The sequence below is a fragment of the Oncorhynchus gorbuscha genome, linkage group LG10 (assembly GCF_021184085.1).
Source record: "Oncorhynchus gorbuscha isolate QuinsamMale2020 ecotype Even-year linkage group LG10, OgorEven_v1.0, whole genome shotgun sequence".
Taxonomy (NCBI): Eukaryota; Metazoa; Chordata; class Actinopteri; order Salmoniformes; family Salmonidae; genus Oncorhynchus; species Oncorhynchus gorbuscha.
Genome location: NC_060182.1, coordinates 85204223 through 85218719, shown reverse-complemented (window position 1 = coordinate 85218719; position 14497 = coordinate 85204223). Strand labels below are relative to the sequence as shown.

The window sequence follows — 14497 nt, the reverse complement described above, 5'->3', positions numbered from 1 at the left end:
CTTTTCAAAGGGTCTTTCGGTGCTCTTTCGGCAATCTGGGATTTGAAAAGCAACAATCAATGGCTATATCACACATTTTTAAGTGAAAACATTTATGTACTAATTCCAGATTTTCATGTCAACAGGAGAGGCTGTCGGTGCTGCAGAAGATGGCTGAAGAGCACCAGATGTACCAGAGAGACGTCCTGAAGTTCCAGGCCTGGCTGGTGTCCAAGACTAAGGAGCTCAACACCCTCACTGAGACAGAGGACACAGCCGAGAACAAACTCCGAACTCTACAGGTGAGAGAAGTACACCCTATTCACATGACTTGCATTCTAAATGAGGTTTGATTTGACTTGATTTGATTCTGCTGGGAGGGACACATACCATGCTAAGAACATTTCCTTGTAATTTCCTTAGTTTTGTGTCATGGATTTGAAAGAATATGATAAAGTTTCAGCAGGGTAGAGAATCAGGACACAGCCAAACCCTCTCCCCTCTGTCAGACCCTGGATGACAACGTGGCCAGTGAGGAGAGGACGCTGCAGCACATTGAGGTCATGGCGGAGGCAGTGCGGGCCAACACGTCCCCCAGGGGGGCAGATGTGGTGGTGGAGGAAGCAGAGGAGCTGCGTCTGGACTGGCAGAGGCTGAGACAGAGCCTGTGTGAGGCCGGAGAGGGCCTGAAGAGCAGCCTGGAGTCTCAGAGCCAGTACCAGAGCCGCTGCCAGCGTCTAGGGGAGGACATCGGGCAGCTCCGGGGCCTGCTCCACAGACTGACCAGAGACCTGGAGACAGCCAGGGAGGGAGACAGGACCAGAGACCTGGAGACAGCCAGAGAGGGAGACAGGACCAGAGATCTGGACACAGCCAGGGAGGTAGACAGGACCGGAGATCTGGACACAGCCAGGGAGGGAGACAGGACCAGAGACCTGGAAACAGCCAGGGAGGGAGACAGGATTGAGGAACAGATGGTTGGGCAGTGGAGGAAATACATGGTGGGTTTGGGCTCACTCTCTCTATTACTTCCTGTATAATCTCTCTCTCTCTCTCTGACAGTTCTCTATGCTACTTTCACTCCTCAACCCTATGGTTTACAGCTTTAGTTACGAGCTACAACAAGGGTCTGACACTGCATGGGTGGTTGCTCTAACTATTACCTGGCAGGAATTGCCCTCTGACTGAATGCCTGGGAGAGGTGTGGTGGAAATGAGAGCGAGAAGATAATGATTGTGGGCTGGTATTGTAACCTTACAGTAAAACATACATGTTGTGGGAAGGTGTGGTAGGGCAGGTTCCAACAGTCTATGTGTATCAATAGTTTAAAGTAGCTTCTTTTTGTTATCTATTGTACTTCATCCTCACTGATTTGAATAATCGTGACAGATGAAAGGAAGTGCCTCCATGGGCTTTCAGTACATTGTACTTCATCCTCACTGATTTGAATAATTGGGACAGATGAAAGGAAGTGCCTCCATGGGCTTTCAGTACATTGTACTTCATCCTCACTGATTTGAATAATTGGGACAGATGAAAGGAAGTGCCTCTATGGGCTTTCAATACATTGTACTTCATCCTCACTGATTTGAATAATTGGTACAGATAAAAGGAAGTGCCTCTATGGGCTTTCAGTACATTGTACTCCATCCTCACTGATTTGAATAATCGTGACAGATGAAAGGAAGTGCCTCTATGGGCTTTCAGTACATTGTACTTCATCCTCACTGATTTGAATAATTGGGACAGATGAAAGGAAGTGCCTCTATGGGCTTTCAATACATTGTACTTCATCCTCACTGATTTGAATAATTGGGACAGATGAAAGGAAATGCCTCTATGGGCTTTCAGTACATTGTACTTCATCCTCACTGATTTGAATAATTGGGACAGATGAAAGGAAGTGCCTCTATGGGCTTTCAATACATTGTACTTTATCCTCACTGATTTGAATAATTGGGACAGATGAAAGGAAGTGCCTCTATGGGCTTTGAATACATTGTACTTCGTCCTCACTGATTTGAATAATTGGGACAGATGAAAGGAAATGCCTCTATGGGCGTTCAGTACATTGCTTACACATGTCCTGTTTGTTCAGTAGGTTAGTGTTTTTCATCATGCATCTTGTTCTGGAGGCAGCTCTGCAGTGTCACTAGCTGGCACAGCCACAGTGTCATAAAATCTGATTTTAAACCTAACCTTAACCCTAACCTTAACCAAACTGATAAACCTTCAATTAAGACCAAAAAGCAAACATTTTTGTTCATACATTTTTTACCTTATAGACCATTTTTACTTTGCAGCTGGCCTATCTAAGGGGAAATTGCTCGGTTCTGCCTCCAACTCATGACAATAAACGTCAACCTGCGTCTGTTCAGATCAGTGAAGATGGAGGCTAGGCAGCGAGTCTAGGAAGCGAGGCTAGGAAGCCACTGTAGAATATTTCAGACTGAGAAACCAAAGCTGGCAGATGAGGCAAGCAGTTCTTAACCACTCTTTTAATCCTCAACAAACAAAAGCATTCTTGACAATTCACCTTAGTGGAATGAAAGCAGCAGGCACCAAGAGGCCTCTTGTAATCAGTTAACTCTGGCAAAGGAGGAAATTAATTGGGCGTGCCCCAAGGGTCAGTACTGGGGCCCCTCTTCAGCCTGTACGTTAATGATCTGCCTTCTGTCTGTACTGGGTCTGAAGTTCAAATGTATGCAGATGATACAGTGATATATGTGCATGTAAAGAGCAAACAACAAGCTGCACAAGAACCCACTACTGTAATGGTTCAGGTTACAAAGTGGCTCAGTGACTCATGTTTGCATCTCAATGTGAAAAAAACAGTCTGCATGTTGTTCACAAAAAGGACAACTGATGCTACTGAGCCAGATGTCTGTGTTTAACTGATGCTACTGAGCCAGATGTCTGTGTTTAACTGATGCTACTGAGCCAGATGTCTGTGTGTAACTGATGCTACTGAGCCAGATGTCTGTGTTTAACTGATGCTACTGAGCCAGATGTCTGTGTTTAACTGATGCTACTGAGCCAGATGTCTGTGTTTAACTGATGCTACTGAGCCAGATGTCTGTGTGTCAGGAGAGAAGCTCCAGGTGGTATTCCATGTTAAGTACCTTGGCATCATACTTGATTCCAACCTCTTTTTTTAAGCAGTTGAAAAGGGGAACTCAAATAACCAAATTCAACCTAGCTAATTTCCGATTCATATGAAATTGCTTGACTACAGAGGTAGCATGAGTTCCTGAGTTTGGAAAATCTTGTGCAATATACACTGACGCATGTCTTGTATTCAAGGAGAAGCACCTTTCGTCAATCTGCTTTCTCTGTGAGAACTTCCCATGTCTGGAATACACTGACATCAGACACACACAGCTGCACCACCTATGACACCTTCACAAAAAACATTAAGACATGGCTATAGGCCAATCAGACTTGTAAACATAATCCCTAGCTGTGTTTTGCCGCTTTCATTTACATTTACATTTAAGTCATTTAGCAGACGCTCTTATCCAGAGCGACTTACAAATTGGTGCATTCACCTTATGACATCCAGTGGAACAGTCACTTTACAATAGTGCATCTAAATCTTAAAGGGGGGGGGGTGAGAGGGATTACTTATCCTATCCTAGGTATTCCTTAAAGAGGTGGGGTTTCAGGTGTCTCCGGAAGGTGGTGATTGACTCCGCTGTCCTGGCGTCGTGAGGGAGTTTGTTCCACCATTGGGGGGCCAGAGCAGCTTTCCATGTTGTGGGGTGTGAAAACACTTTGTTATGTATTGCATTTATGTATTTATGTGTTGCTTTTATTGATTTTGTTTAGTTGCTGTGCTATTGCTCTGTCTGCTTGCTACATGTTGCTTGTCCTATGTTTTCACTGCTCATTGTTTGTCTGTATTGTTAATGTAATGGTTTTTAATAACCTGCCCCGAGACTGTGGTTGAAAATTAACCATCTGGCTAAAACTGGCACTTTTACTGAAACGTTGATTAATGTGCACTGTCCCTGTAAAAAAAATTATGAACTCAAACTCAAGTTGGTGTTCATGCCAATTTGGTTGTTGATGTTAATATATAATAATAATATATGCCATTTAGCAGACGCTTTTATCCAAAGCGACTTACAGTCATGTGTGCATACATTCTACGTATGGGTGGTCCCGGGAATCGAACCTACTACCCTGGCGTTACAAGCGCCATGCTCTACCAACTGAGCTACAGAAGGAGCTACAGTGTGACTGTTTGAGTGTAGAGAATGAGCTGCCAGGTGGTCTAGCCTCGTTTCTGGATATTTCCCAAATGGTTTCCTATCCCCTTTGTAATGCTTTTGACCAGGGCTCAAAAAGGTAATATGCACTGTGATGTGTATTTTTCCTTATTTCTCTCTGTTGGTATTCCTCCGCTCAGAACATCCGGAATACTTTATTGGCAGAGGAATCCCAGGTGGAGCTCCTCAAGGCCCAGCTTAAAGAACTCTTCCGCTTTTCCCAAGATTCCCAGCATCTCTCTGACGACGTCCTGGCTGTGGTGAAGGAACAGCAGAGGTGAGTTGACATGTAGGATGTGTCCCAAATGCAACCCTATCCCCTATTTAGTACACTACTTTTGACTAGTAATGGGGGGGAGGGGGGGAATCGATACTTTGACTCCAAGTATCGATTTGTAAATAAAAAATGCATATTTTTTGCTAGGTAGTGTTAGCTAGCGCTGGTCATCCTATATCTTGTTCTCCAAGTATCGTGATAATAACGTATCGTGAGGTCCCTGGCAATTCCCAGCCTTAATTTTGACCAGAGCCTTATCGGCTCTGGTAAAAGGTAGTGAACTACGCCTCCCGAGTGGCGCAGTGGTCTAAGGCACTGCACTGCACTCCTAGCTGTGCCACTAGAAATTCAGGGTTCGTGTCCAGGCTTTATCGCAGCTGACTGCGACCGGGATACCCATGGGGTGGCCCAGCATTGTCCGGGTTAGGGGTGGGTTTGGCCAGTAGGGATGTTCTTGTCCCATCGCTCTCTGGCAACTCCTGTGGCGGGCCGATCACCAGGTGTTTCCTCCGATACATTGGTGCAGCTGGCTTCCGGGTTAAGCGGGTATTGCGTCAAGAAGCAGTGCAGCTTGGCTTTGTTGTGTTTCGGAGCACGCATGGCTCTTGACCTTCGCCTCTCCCAAGTCTGTACGGGAGTTGCAGCAATGGGACAAGACTAACTACCAATTGGATGCCACGAAGTTGGGGTGAAAAAGGACAAATTATATATATATTTTTTTTAAAGGGTAGGGAACTTTTTTTAAAGGGTAGGGAACTATAACGGGAATGCATCATCATACTCTAAGATACTTCATATTAACTAATGTGAGAGAGTTGGAGAGGTGGCATCTGCCACATTTGCTCTCACTCGCTCTTGTTCAGTGATTTCTATTCAGTGAAGGAGAAGAACCAAGGAGAGGAAGATGCTTTTTCAGACTATTGACATTCACCTGCAGAGGGATGGTTCAGCAGAATTTGCATAAGCCAACTGTCTATTCTTCCATAGGATATCAGGTTCCATGCCTCTTCATGCTCTAACTTGTCGTAACTAATGTGACGGTTAGGAATCCTAACACCTCTTTGTGGTCTAATAAAGGGCATAACATGTGGAGATCATCCGTTCACCTACTCTGCGTCTCACAAAGACACGGCAGTTGGAACCAAAACGCTCAAATTTGGACTCATCAGACAAATTTCCACCAGTCTAATGTCTATTGCTTGTGTTTCTTGGCCCAAGCAAGTCTCTTCTTCTTATTGGTGTCCTTTAAATCAAATCAAAGTTTATTTGTCATGTGTGCTGAATACAACAGGTTCACCTTACAGTGAAATGCTGACTTACAGGCTCTAACCAATAGTGCAAAAAAGGTATTAGGTGAACAACAGGTAAGATTAAAGATAAAAACAACAGTAAAAAGACAGGCTATATACAGTAGCAAGGCTATAAAAGTAGCGAGGCTATAAAAGTAACGAGGCTACATACAGACACCGGTTAGTCAGGCTGATTGAGGTAGAATGTAGGTGTAGATATGTAGTTGTAGATATGGTTAAAGTGACTATGCATGTATGATGAACAGAGAGTAGCAGTAGCATAAAAGAGGGTTTGGTGGGTGGTGGGTGGGACACAATGCAGATAGCCCGGTTAGCCAATGTGCGGGAGCACTGGTTGGTCGGCCCAATTGAGGTAGTATGTACATGAATGTATAGTTAAAGTGACTATGCATATATGATAAACAGAGAGTAGCAGCATAAAAAGAGGGGTTGGGGGGAGGCACACAATGCAAATAGTCCGGGTAGCCATTTGATTACCTGTTCGGGAGTCTTATGGCTTGGGGGTCAAATCTGTTTTTGTCTTAGACGTGGCACTCCAGTACTGCTTGCCATGCGGCAGTAGAGAGAACAGTCTATGACTGGGGTGGCTGGGGTCTTTGACAATTTTTAGGGCCTTTCTCTGACACCGCCTGGTATAGAGGTCCTGGATGGCAGGAAGCCAGTGATGTACTGGGCCGTACGCACTACCCTCTGTAGTGCCTTGCGGTCAGAGGCCAAGCAATTGCCATACCAGGCAGGGATGCTACCAATTCTCTCGATGTTGCAACTGTAGAACCTTTTAAGGATCTCAGGACCAATGCCAAATATTTTTAGTTTCCTGAGGGGGAATAGGCTTTGTCGTGCCCTCTTCACGACTGTCTTGGTGTGTTTGGACCATTCTTGTTTGTTGTTGATGTGGACACCAAGGAACTTGAAGCTCTCAACCTGCTCCACTACAGCCCCGTCGATGAGAAAGGGGGCGTGCTCGGTCCTCCTTTTCCTGTAGTCCACCAATAATCTCCTTAGTCTTGGTTACGTTGAGGGATAGGTTGTTATTCTGGCACCACCCAGCCAGGTCTCTGACTTCCTCCTTATAGGCTGTCTCGTCATTGTCGGTGATCAGGCCTACCACTGTTGTGTCGTCTGCAAACTTAATGATGGTGTTGGAGTCATGCCTGCCATGCAGTCGTGGGTGAACGGGGAGTACAGGAGGTGACTGAGAACACACCCCTGGGGAGCTCCAGTGTTGAGGATCAGCGTGGCAGATGTGTTGCTACCTACCCTCACAACCTGGGTGCGGCCTGTCAGGCAGTCCAGGATCCAGTTGCAGAGGGAGGTGTTTAGTCCCAGGATCCTTAGGTTAGTGATGAACTTTGAGGGTACGATGGTGTTGAACGCTGAGCTGTCGTCAATGAATAGCATTCTCACATAAGTGTTCCTTTTGTCCAGGTGGGAAAGGGCAGTGTGGAGTGCAATAGAGATTGCATTATCTGGGAATCTGTTTGGGCGGTATGGAAATTGAAGTGGGTCTAGGGTTTCTGGGATAATTTTTAAAAAATTGTTTAATTTTACCTTTATTTAACCAGGCAAGTCAGTTAAGAACATATTCTTATTTTCAATGACAGCCTGGGAACTGCCTGTTCAGGGGCAGAACGACAGATTTGTACCTTGTCAGCTCGGGGGTTTGAACTCGCAACCTTCCGGTTACTAGTCCAACGCTCTAACCACTAGGCTACGCTGCCGCCCCATAATGGTGCTGATGTGAGCCATTACCAACCTTTGAAAGAACCAACCTAGGAGCACCGCCTCTGGGTTATTGGTGGTGGTAAATAAACAGCCATGAAAGTATAGCTAACTCTCTAGGCAAGTAGTGTGGCCTGCAATTTATCACAATATACTCTACTTCAGGCGAGCAAAATCTAAAGACTTCCTTAGATTTTGTGCACCAGCTGTTGTTTACAAATATGCACAGACCGCCCCCCCCCTCGTCTTATGAGGAGTGTGCTGTTCTATCTTGCCGGTGTAGCATGTATCTCGCTAGCTGAATATCCATGTCGTCATTCAGCCACGATTCCGTGAAACATAAGCTATTACAGTTTTTGATGTCTCGTTGGTAGGATAGTCGTGATCGTACCTTGTCTAGTTTATTGTCCAATGAATGCACGTTGGCGAGTAGTATTGACGGCAACGGCAGCTTTCACACTCGCCTTTTCCGGGTCTTGACCAGGCATCCGGTTCTTTGTCCTCTGTACCTGTGTCGCTTCCTCTTGCAAATAACGGTGATTTCGGCCCTGCCAGGTGTTTGGAGAATGTCTTGTGCAAAACAAATCGTAGTTTAATCCGAGGTGAGTGATCGCTGTCCTGATATCCAGAAGATCTTTGTCTAATCCGAGGTGAGTGATCGCTGTCCTGATGTCCAGAAGCTCTTTGTCTAATCCGAGGTGAGTGATCGCTGTCCTGATATCCAGAAGCTCTTTGTCTAATCCGAGGTGAGTGATCTCTGTCCTGATATCCAGAAGCTCTTTGTCTAATCCGAGGTGAGTGATCTCTGTCCTGATATCCAGAAGCTCTTTGTCTAATCCGAGGTGAGTGATCGCTGTCCTGATATCCAGAAGCTCTTTGTCTAATCCGAGGTGAGTGATCGCTGTCCTGATATCCAAAAGCTCTTTGTCTAATCCGAGGTGAGTGATCGCTGTCCTGATATCCAAAAGCTCTTTGTCTAATCCGAGGTGAATGATCGCTGTCCTGATATCCAGAAGCTCTTTGTCTAATCCGAGGTGAGTGATCGCTGTCCTGATATCCAGAAGCTCTTTGTCTAATCCGAGGTGAGTGATCGCTGTCCTGATGTACAGAAGCTCTTTGTCTAATCCGAGGTGAGTGATCGCTGTCCTGATGTACAGAAGCTCTTTGTCTAATCCGAGGTGAGTGATCGCTGTCCTGATATCCAGAAGCTCTTTGTCTAATCCGAGGTGAGTGATCGCTGTCCTGATATCCAAAAGCACTTTGTCTAATCCGAGGTGAATGATCGCTGTCCTGATATCCAGAAGCTCTTTGTCTAATCCGAGGTGAGTGATCGCTGTCCTGATATCCAGAAGCTCTTTGTCTAATCCGAGGTGAGTGATCGCTGTCCTGATGTCCAAAAGCACTTTTTTTGCCGTAAGATACGGTTGCAGAAACATTATGTACAAAGTAAGTTACAAATAACGTTAAAAAACCCCACATAATCCACAATTTGTTGGGTGCCCATAAAACTGCTGCCATTTCTTCCGGTGCCATTTTTAGTAGTGGCTTCTTTGCAGCAATTCAACCATGAAGGCCTGATTCACACAGTCTCCTCTGAACAGTTGATGTTGAGATGTGTCTGTTACTTGAACTCTGAAGCATTTATTTTTGCCTCATTTTCTGAGGCTGGTAACTCTAATGAATTTATCCTCTGCAGTAGAGGTAACTCTGGGTCTTCCTTTCCTGTGGCAGTCCTCATGAGAGCCAGTTTCATCATAGAGCTTGATATTTTTTGAGACTGCACAAATTTTCCAGATTTACTGACCTTCATGTCTTAAAGTAATGATGGACTGGCGTTTCTCTTTGCTTATTTGAGCTGTTCTTGCCATAATATGGACTTGGTCTTTTGCCAAATAGAGCTATCCCCTACCTTGTCACAACACAACTGATTGACTCAAACTCATTAAGAAGGAAAGAAATTCCACAAATTAACTTTTAACTTCTTGCGTCGAGCCATCCCGGATCCGGTATCGTGACTACAGCCTCAAGCTCATTACCATAACGCAACGTTAACTATTCATGAAAATCGCAAATGAAATGAAATTAATCTATTTGCTCTCAAGCTTAGCCTTTTGTTAACAATACTGTCATCTCAGATTTTCAAAATATGCTTCTCAACCATTGCAAAACAAGCATTTGTGTAACAGTATTGATGGCTAACGTACCATTTAGCATTAGCATTCAGCATGCAACATTTTCCACAAAAACCAGAAAAGCATTCAAATAAAATCATTTACCTTTGAAGAATTTCAGATGTTTTCAATGAGGAGACTCTCAGATAGCAAATGTTCAGTTTTTCCTGAAAGATTATTTGTTTAGGACTAATCGCTCCGTTTTCTGCGTCACGTTTAGCTACGAAAAAAACCTGTATCCAGGATTGTGTAAATCTATCCGCAAGCTCATTAGCATAACACAACGTAAACTATTCATGAAAATCGCAAATGAAATTATTCTATTTGCTCTCAAGCTTAGCCTTTTGTTAACAACACTGTCATCTCAGATTTTCTAAATATGCTTCTCAAACATTGCAAGACAAGCATTTGTGTAACAGTATTGATGGCTAACATACCATTTAGCGTTAGCATTCAGCATGCAACATTTTCCACAAAAACCAGAAAATAATTCAAATAAAATCATTTACCTTTGAAGAACTTCAGATGTTTTCAATGAGGAGACTCTGTTAGATAGCAAATGTTCCGTTTTTACAAATAATATTATTTGTGTCGACTAATCGCTCCGTTTTGTTCATCACATTTGGGGAGGTGGCAAAAATATATATATTAAGTCATTAAAACGCAAACTTTTTTCCAAATTAACTCCATAATATCGACAGAAACATGGCAAACCGATGTTTAGAATCAATCCTCAAGGTGTTTTTCACATATCTATCGACGATAAAATCCATCTTGGCATTTTACTTTCTCTTCTGAAGAAATGGAACGCGCATGGACCTACAGATTACGTACACAGGACACCGGGCGGGACACCAGGTAAATGTAGTCTCTTATGGTCAATCTTCCAATGATATGCCTACAAACACGTCACAATGCTGCAGACACCTCGGGGAATAGACAGAAACCGCAGGCTCATTCCTGGCGCATTCACAGCCATATAAGGAGACATTGGAACACAGCGCCTTCAGAATCTGGGGCATTTCCTGTATGAAACTTCATCTTGTTTTCGCCTGTTGCATTAGTTCTGGGGCACTCACAGATAATATCTTTGCAGTTTTGGAGACGTCAGAGTTTTGTCCTTCCAAGGCTGTCAATTCCATGCATAGTCGAGCATCTTTTCGTGACAAAATATTGAGCTTAAAACGGGCACGTCTTTTTATCCAATAATGACATAGCGCCCCCATAGGTTGAACAGGTTAACAAGGCACACCTGTTATTTGAAATGCATTCCAGGTGACTACCTCATGAAGCTGGTTGAGAGAATGCCAAGAGTTTGCAAAGCTGTCGTCAAGGCAAAGGGTAGCTAGCTACTTTGAAGAATCTCAAATATAAAATATGTTTAGATTTGTTTACCAATTTTTTGGGTACTACATGATTCCATGTTATGTCATAGTTTTGATATGTTCTCTATTATTAGAAAATAGTAAAATAAAGAAAGAGCCTTGAATGAGTAGGTGTGTCCAAACTTTTGACTGGTACTGTACATTCTTCATACATGTAACCATTAACTTCTGGTGTAGCAAGTATTTAAAAGTACAACCCAACACCGTATACAGGGGTATTTTTTAAATACGGATGGGATGATTTTCAATACCCTAAAGCTCAGGGAGTGTGTGCTACACCACTGCTTATAACTATAAGTTAATCGTGTAAGATATAAATTATCTCCAGCTGGCATCCAGCTATGAATCTGGAGTGGCTAGCTCCTGGATCAAGATCCTTGCTGCCTAAATTAGTTTTGTGCGTAAAAACAAAATTGTTTGTATGTAGCTTCTTTCTTTTTGTAGCGCCCCTTGTGTTCACTGCCTGTAATACCGTATACCACGGTATGAAAATCTGCTTACCCCCCAACACTAGTACATATTTCTTTAATTCATGTAAAGTTACTTACCTAAAAAAAAAATATGTACAAGCTGAGTTTTTCCTCTGACTCAGTGTGAAAGACAATATTTAAAAAAATCTCTTCAGCAATCTTGGTCTTTGCATGAAAAGCACAATATCTAACCGGTCTTATGCTCATTTCCTTTGTCCCTGTGCAGTGTGAAGTGTCGTGCGATGAAGCTATGTGTGGAGTCAGAGTTGGGGCTGAGACAAGTGCTGCAGGACCCTCTGCATGGATTCTCTCAGTGGAGTCAGGTTGTCTCTCAAGTGCTGGAGTCTTCTGCTGAAGTGTCTGAGTTCTCACACGTCGCCATGCTGGTGCAGAACATCCAGGTAGGAACAGCACACTGCAGACTGCTATTGATTTTAATCAACTATTATTCCACCAGGCTTAAAACTGGAATTCTTAATGGTGAAACTACCATGTCCGTTTCGGATATTACAACAACAAACTGTTGAACAGCAGAAGATGTACAGCAGTGATGTTTTACACACAGCTGGATGCACCTTTCATTCACAAAGTAAAACCAATAACAGAGGTGCATGGACAGACAGTGGCCCTAATGCGGATCCCATCTTTAAAAGGGTTGTAGCAGGACGTAAACAAACAACATCATCATTTTAATACAGTAAAGTAAAATGCATAGAGACAAAGTTCAACTCATATTTACAGTAAGAGTCACTCCCGTCAATCAAACCGCTAAACCAGGATTGTGTTCATAAGGGGGGACATTAATGTCTGAATCTCAGTAGTAACTGTGGCGCTTAAGGCCTGGAGATGATAATGAAAAGAGAAAATCAGATCTTCAGTATTCATGGTACCTTAATTAGGCCAGCTAGGGAAATGTAATCAGCCCTACATACAGTACTGGAACTGGACAGAGATCGGCTTAGAATGCGTCCCAAATAGCACCGTATTCTCTATTTGGTGCACTATTTTTGATCAGGGTGCAGTTTGGGACACATGTCGTGGAAATTCATTACTGAGAGAGACTTGGTAATTTCTTCAAACAATCATCTTTATTTAATATCGATGAATTATTGCAATAATAAAACTGTCAACCCAACAGTCTTGACTGTCAGACTGAGAGTCTGTATCATACAGAGAATACCGGGTCGTTATATACAAAACCTAAAACTGCCTCAAACATGGCTGCCCCCCCCCCCCCCCCCTCCCCGTGCAGATTGAGCACCATAACCCAACCTGGGTTCATCCTGTCGTTCTACTCCTCCATGCTAATTTCCCAGATGTTTCCCAGATGCAAGAATGAGAACCAACAATGGAATGTTTGTTCTATTCCTCCAGGCTATCTCTATCTCGGGGACACACACACATCTCATCTATAGAATGCCCAGTTAGACCAGAGACATGTCTCTCACATGCACCACTATTGATAGACTGGAATGTGTCTGTTTTTTTATTTTATATCACCAAGACATTAATCAATTGTCAGCTTCAAGCTATCTCTAGTAAAAACCCATGTACTCGACACCCAGACTAGCATGGCGCACCCAGACGTAGAATGTATGCACACATGACTGTAAGTCGCTTTGGATAAAAGCGTCTGCTAAATGGCATATATTATTATATTATTATTATATTATTATTAGGAAGCTAGAGGGACACCATAAAACTCAGCATTAGCAGGCCAGTCTTACTCTAAGTTAAATATATAATAGTTTACTATTAATATCCACCAAATCAGGTAAGTATGTCATTTTTTCTTAGCCTTCTCCATCAGAAAATGCCTTCCTCCTCATATAAACTCTCCTCCAGATATGGGAGTAATGACAGCAGAGGTCAGGGAGCTCAATCAATCCCTGATCTGTGAAAAAGAAGATATGAAGAAATGTGTGATCTATCTACTAGAGGCACATATTTCTACTACACATAGCTTTCATCTATGGTGTGTTCCCTCTTAAATCGTTATTTTTCTTTGTATCTCCCCCTTTTTTCTCTCCTTCCCCTTTCAATATCCCCTATTTTACTGTCTTCCATCTACACACTTACGCTTTTCTTGATTTATCCCCTGCCTATATATATATATATATATTTTTTTTTTTCCCCTCACTGTCTTTCCCTATTTCGCTCATTCCCCCTACAGAGGTTGCTGAAGCACAGTCTGCAGCTGCAGGAGCAGTTGCGTTTGATGCTGTTGAAGAGAGATCTGCTGTGTTCAGTGTTCGGCTCAGACAGTGCAGAGAGTCTAATGACAGCGCTCAATGACTCTGTGAGGAAAAGGGAGTTACTGCACAACGGGCTGCTGCAGAGGAAAGCAAGACTGCAGGTGTGTGGTGTGGTGTGTGTGTGTTTGTCATAGACCAATTCTGATAGCTTTTAGCCGTACCCTTATCCTACTCCTCCTCTGTTCCTCTGGTGATGTAGAGGTGAATCCAGGCCCTCTCTTTTGATGACTTCTGTAACCGTAATAACCTTGGTTTCATGCATGTTAACATTAGAAGCCTCCTCCCTAAGTTTGCTTTATTCACTGCTTTAGCACACTCTGCCAACCCGGATGTTCTAGCTGTGTCTGAATCCTGGCTTTGGAAGACCACCAAAAATTCTGAAATGTTCGTCCCTAACTACCACATTTTCAGACCAGATAGAACGGCCAAAGGGGGCGGTGTTGCAATCTACTGCAGAGATAGCCTGCAGAGTTCTGTCCTACTATCCAGGTCTGTACCCAAACAATTTGAACTTCTACTTTTAAAAATCCACCTCTCTCACCGTTGCAGCCTGCTATAGACCACCCTCTGCCCCCAGCTGTGCTCTGGACACCATATGCGAACTGATTGCCCCCCATCTATCTTCAGAGCTCGTGCTGCTAGGCGACCTAAACTGGA

General features: G+C 43.6%; 1 protein-coding gene across 1 annotated transcript in view; it reads left to right on the top strand.

The window, feature by feature from the left end:
* Positions 1-14497, top strand: part of LOC124046961 (nesprin-3-like) — a 67698-nt gene that overhangs the window by 25999 nt on the left and 27202 nt on the right. The window contains exons 6-10 of the mRNA XM_046367710.1: positions 126-281; positions 489-980; positions 4391-4527; positions 11812-11986; positions 13759-13941. Coding sequence (XP_046223666.1) covers positions 126-281; positions 489-980; positions 4391-4527; positions 11812-11986; positions 13759-13941 — 1143 coding nt within the window. The remainder of the gene's footprint in view (positions 1-125; positions 282-488; positions 981-4390; positions 4528-11811; positions 11987-13758; positions 13942-14497) is intronic.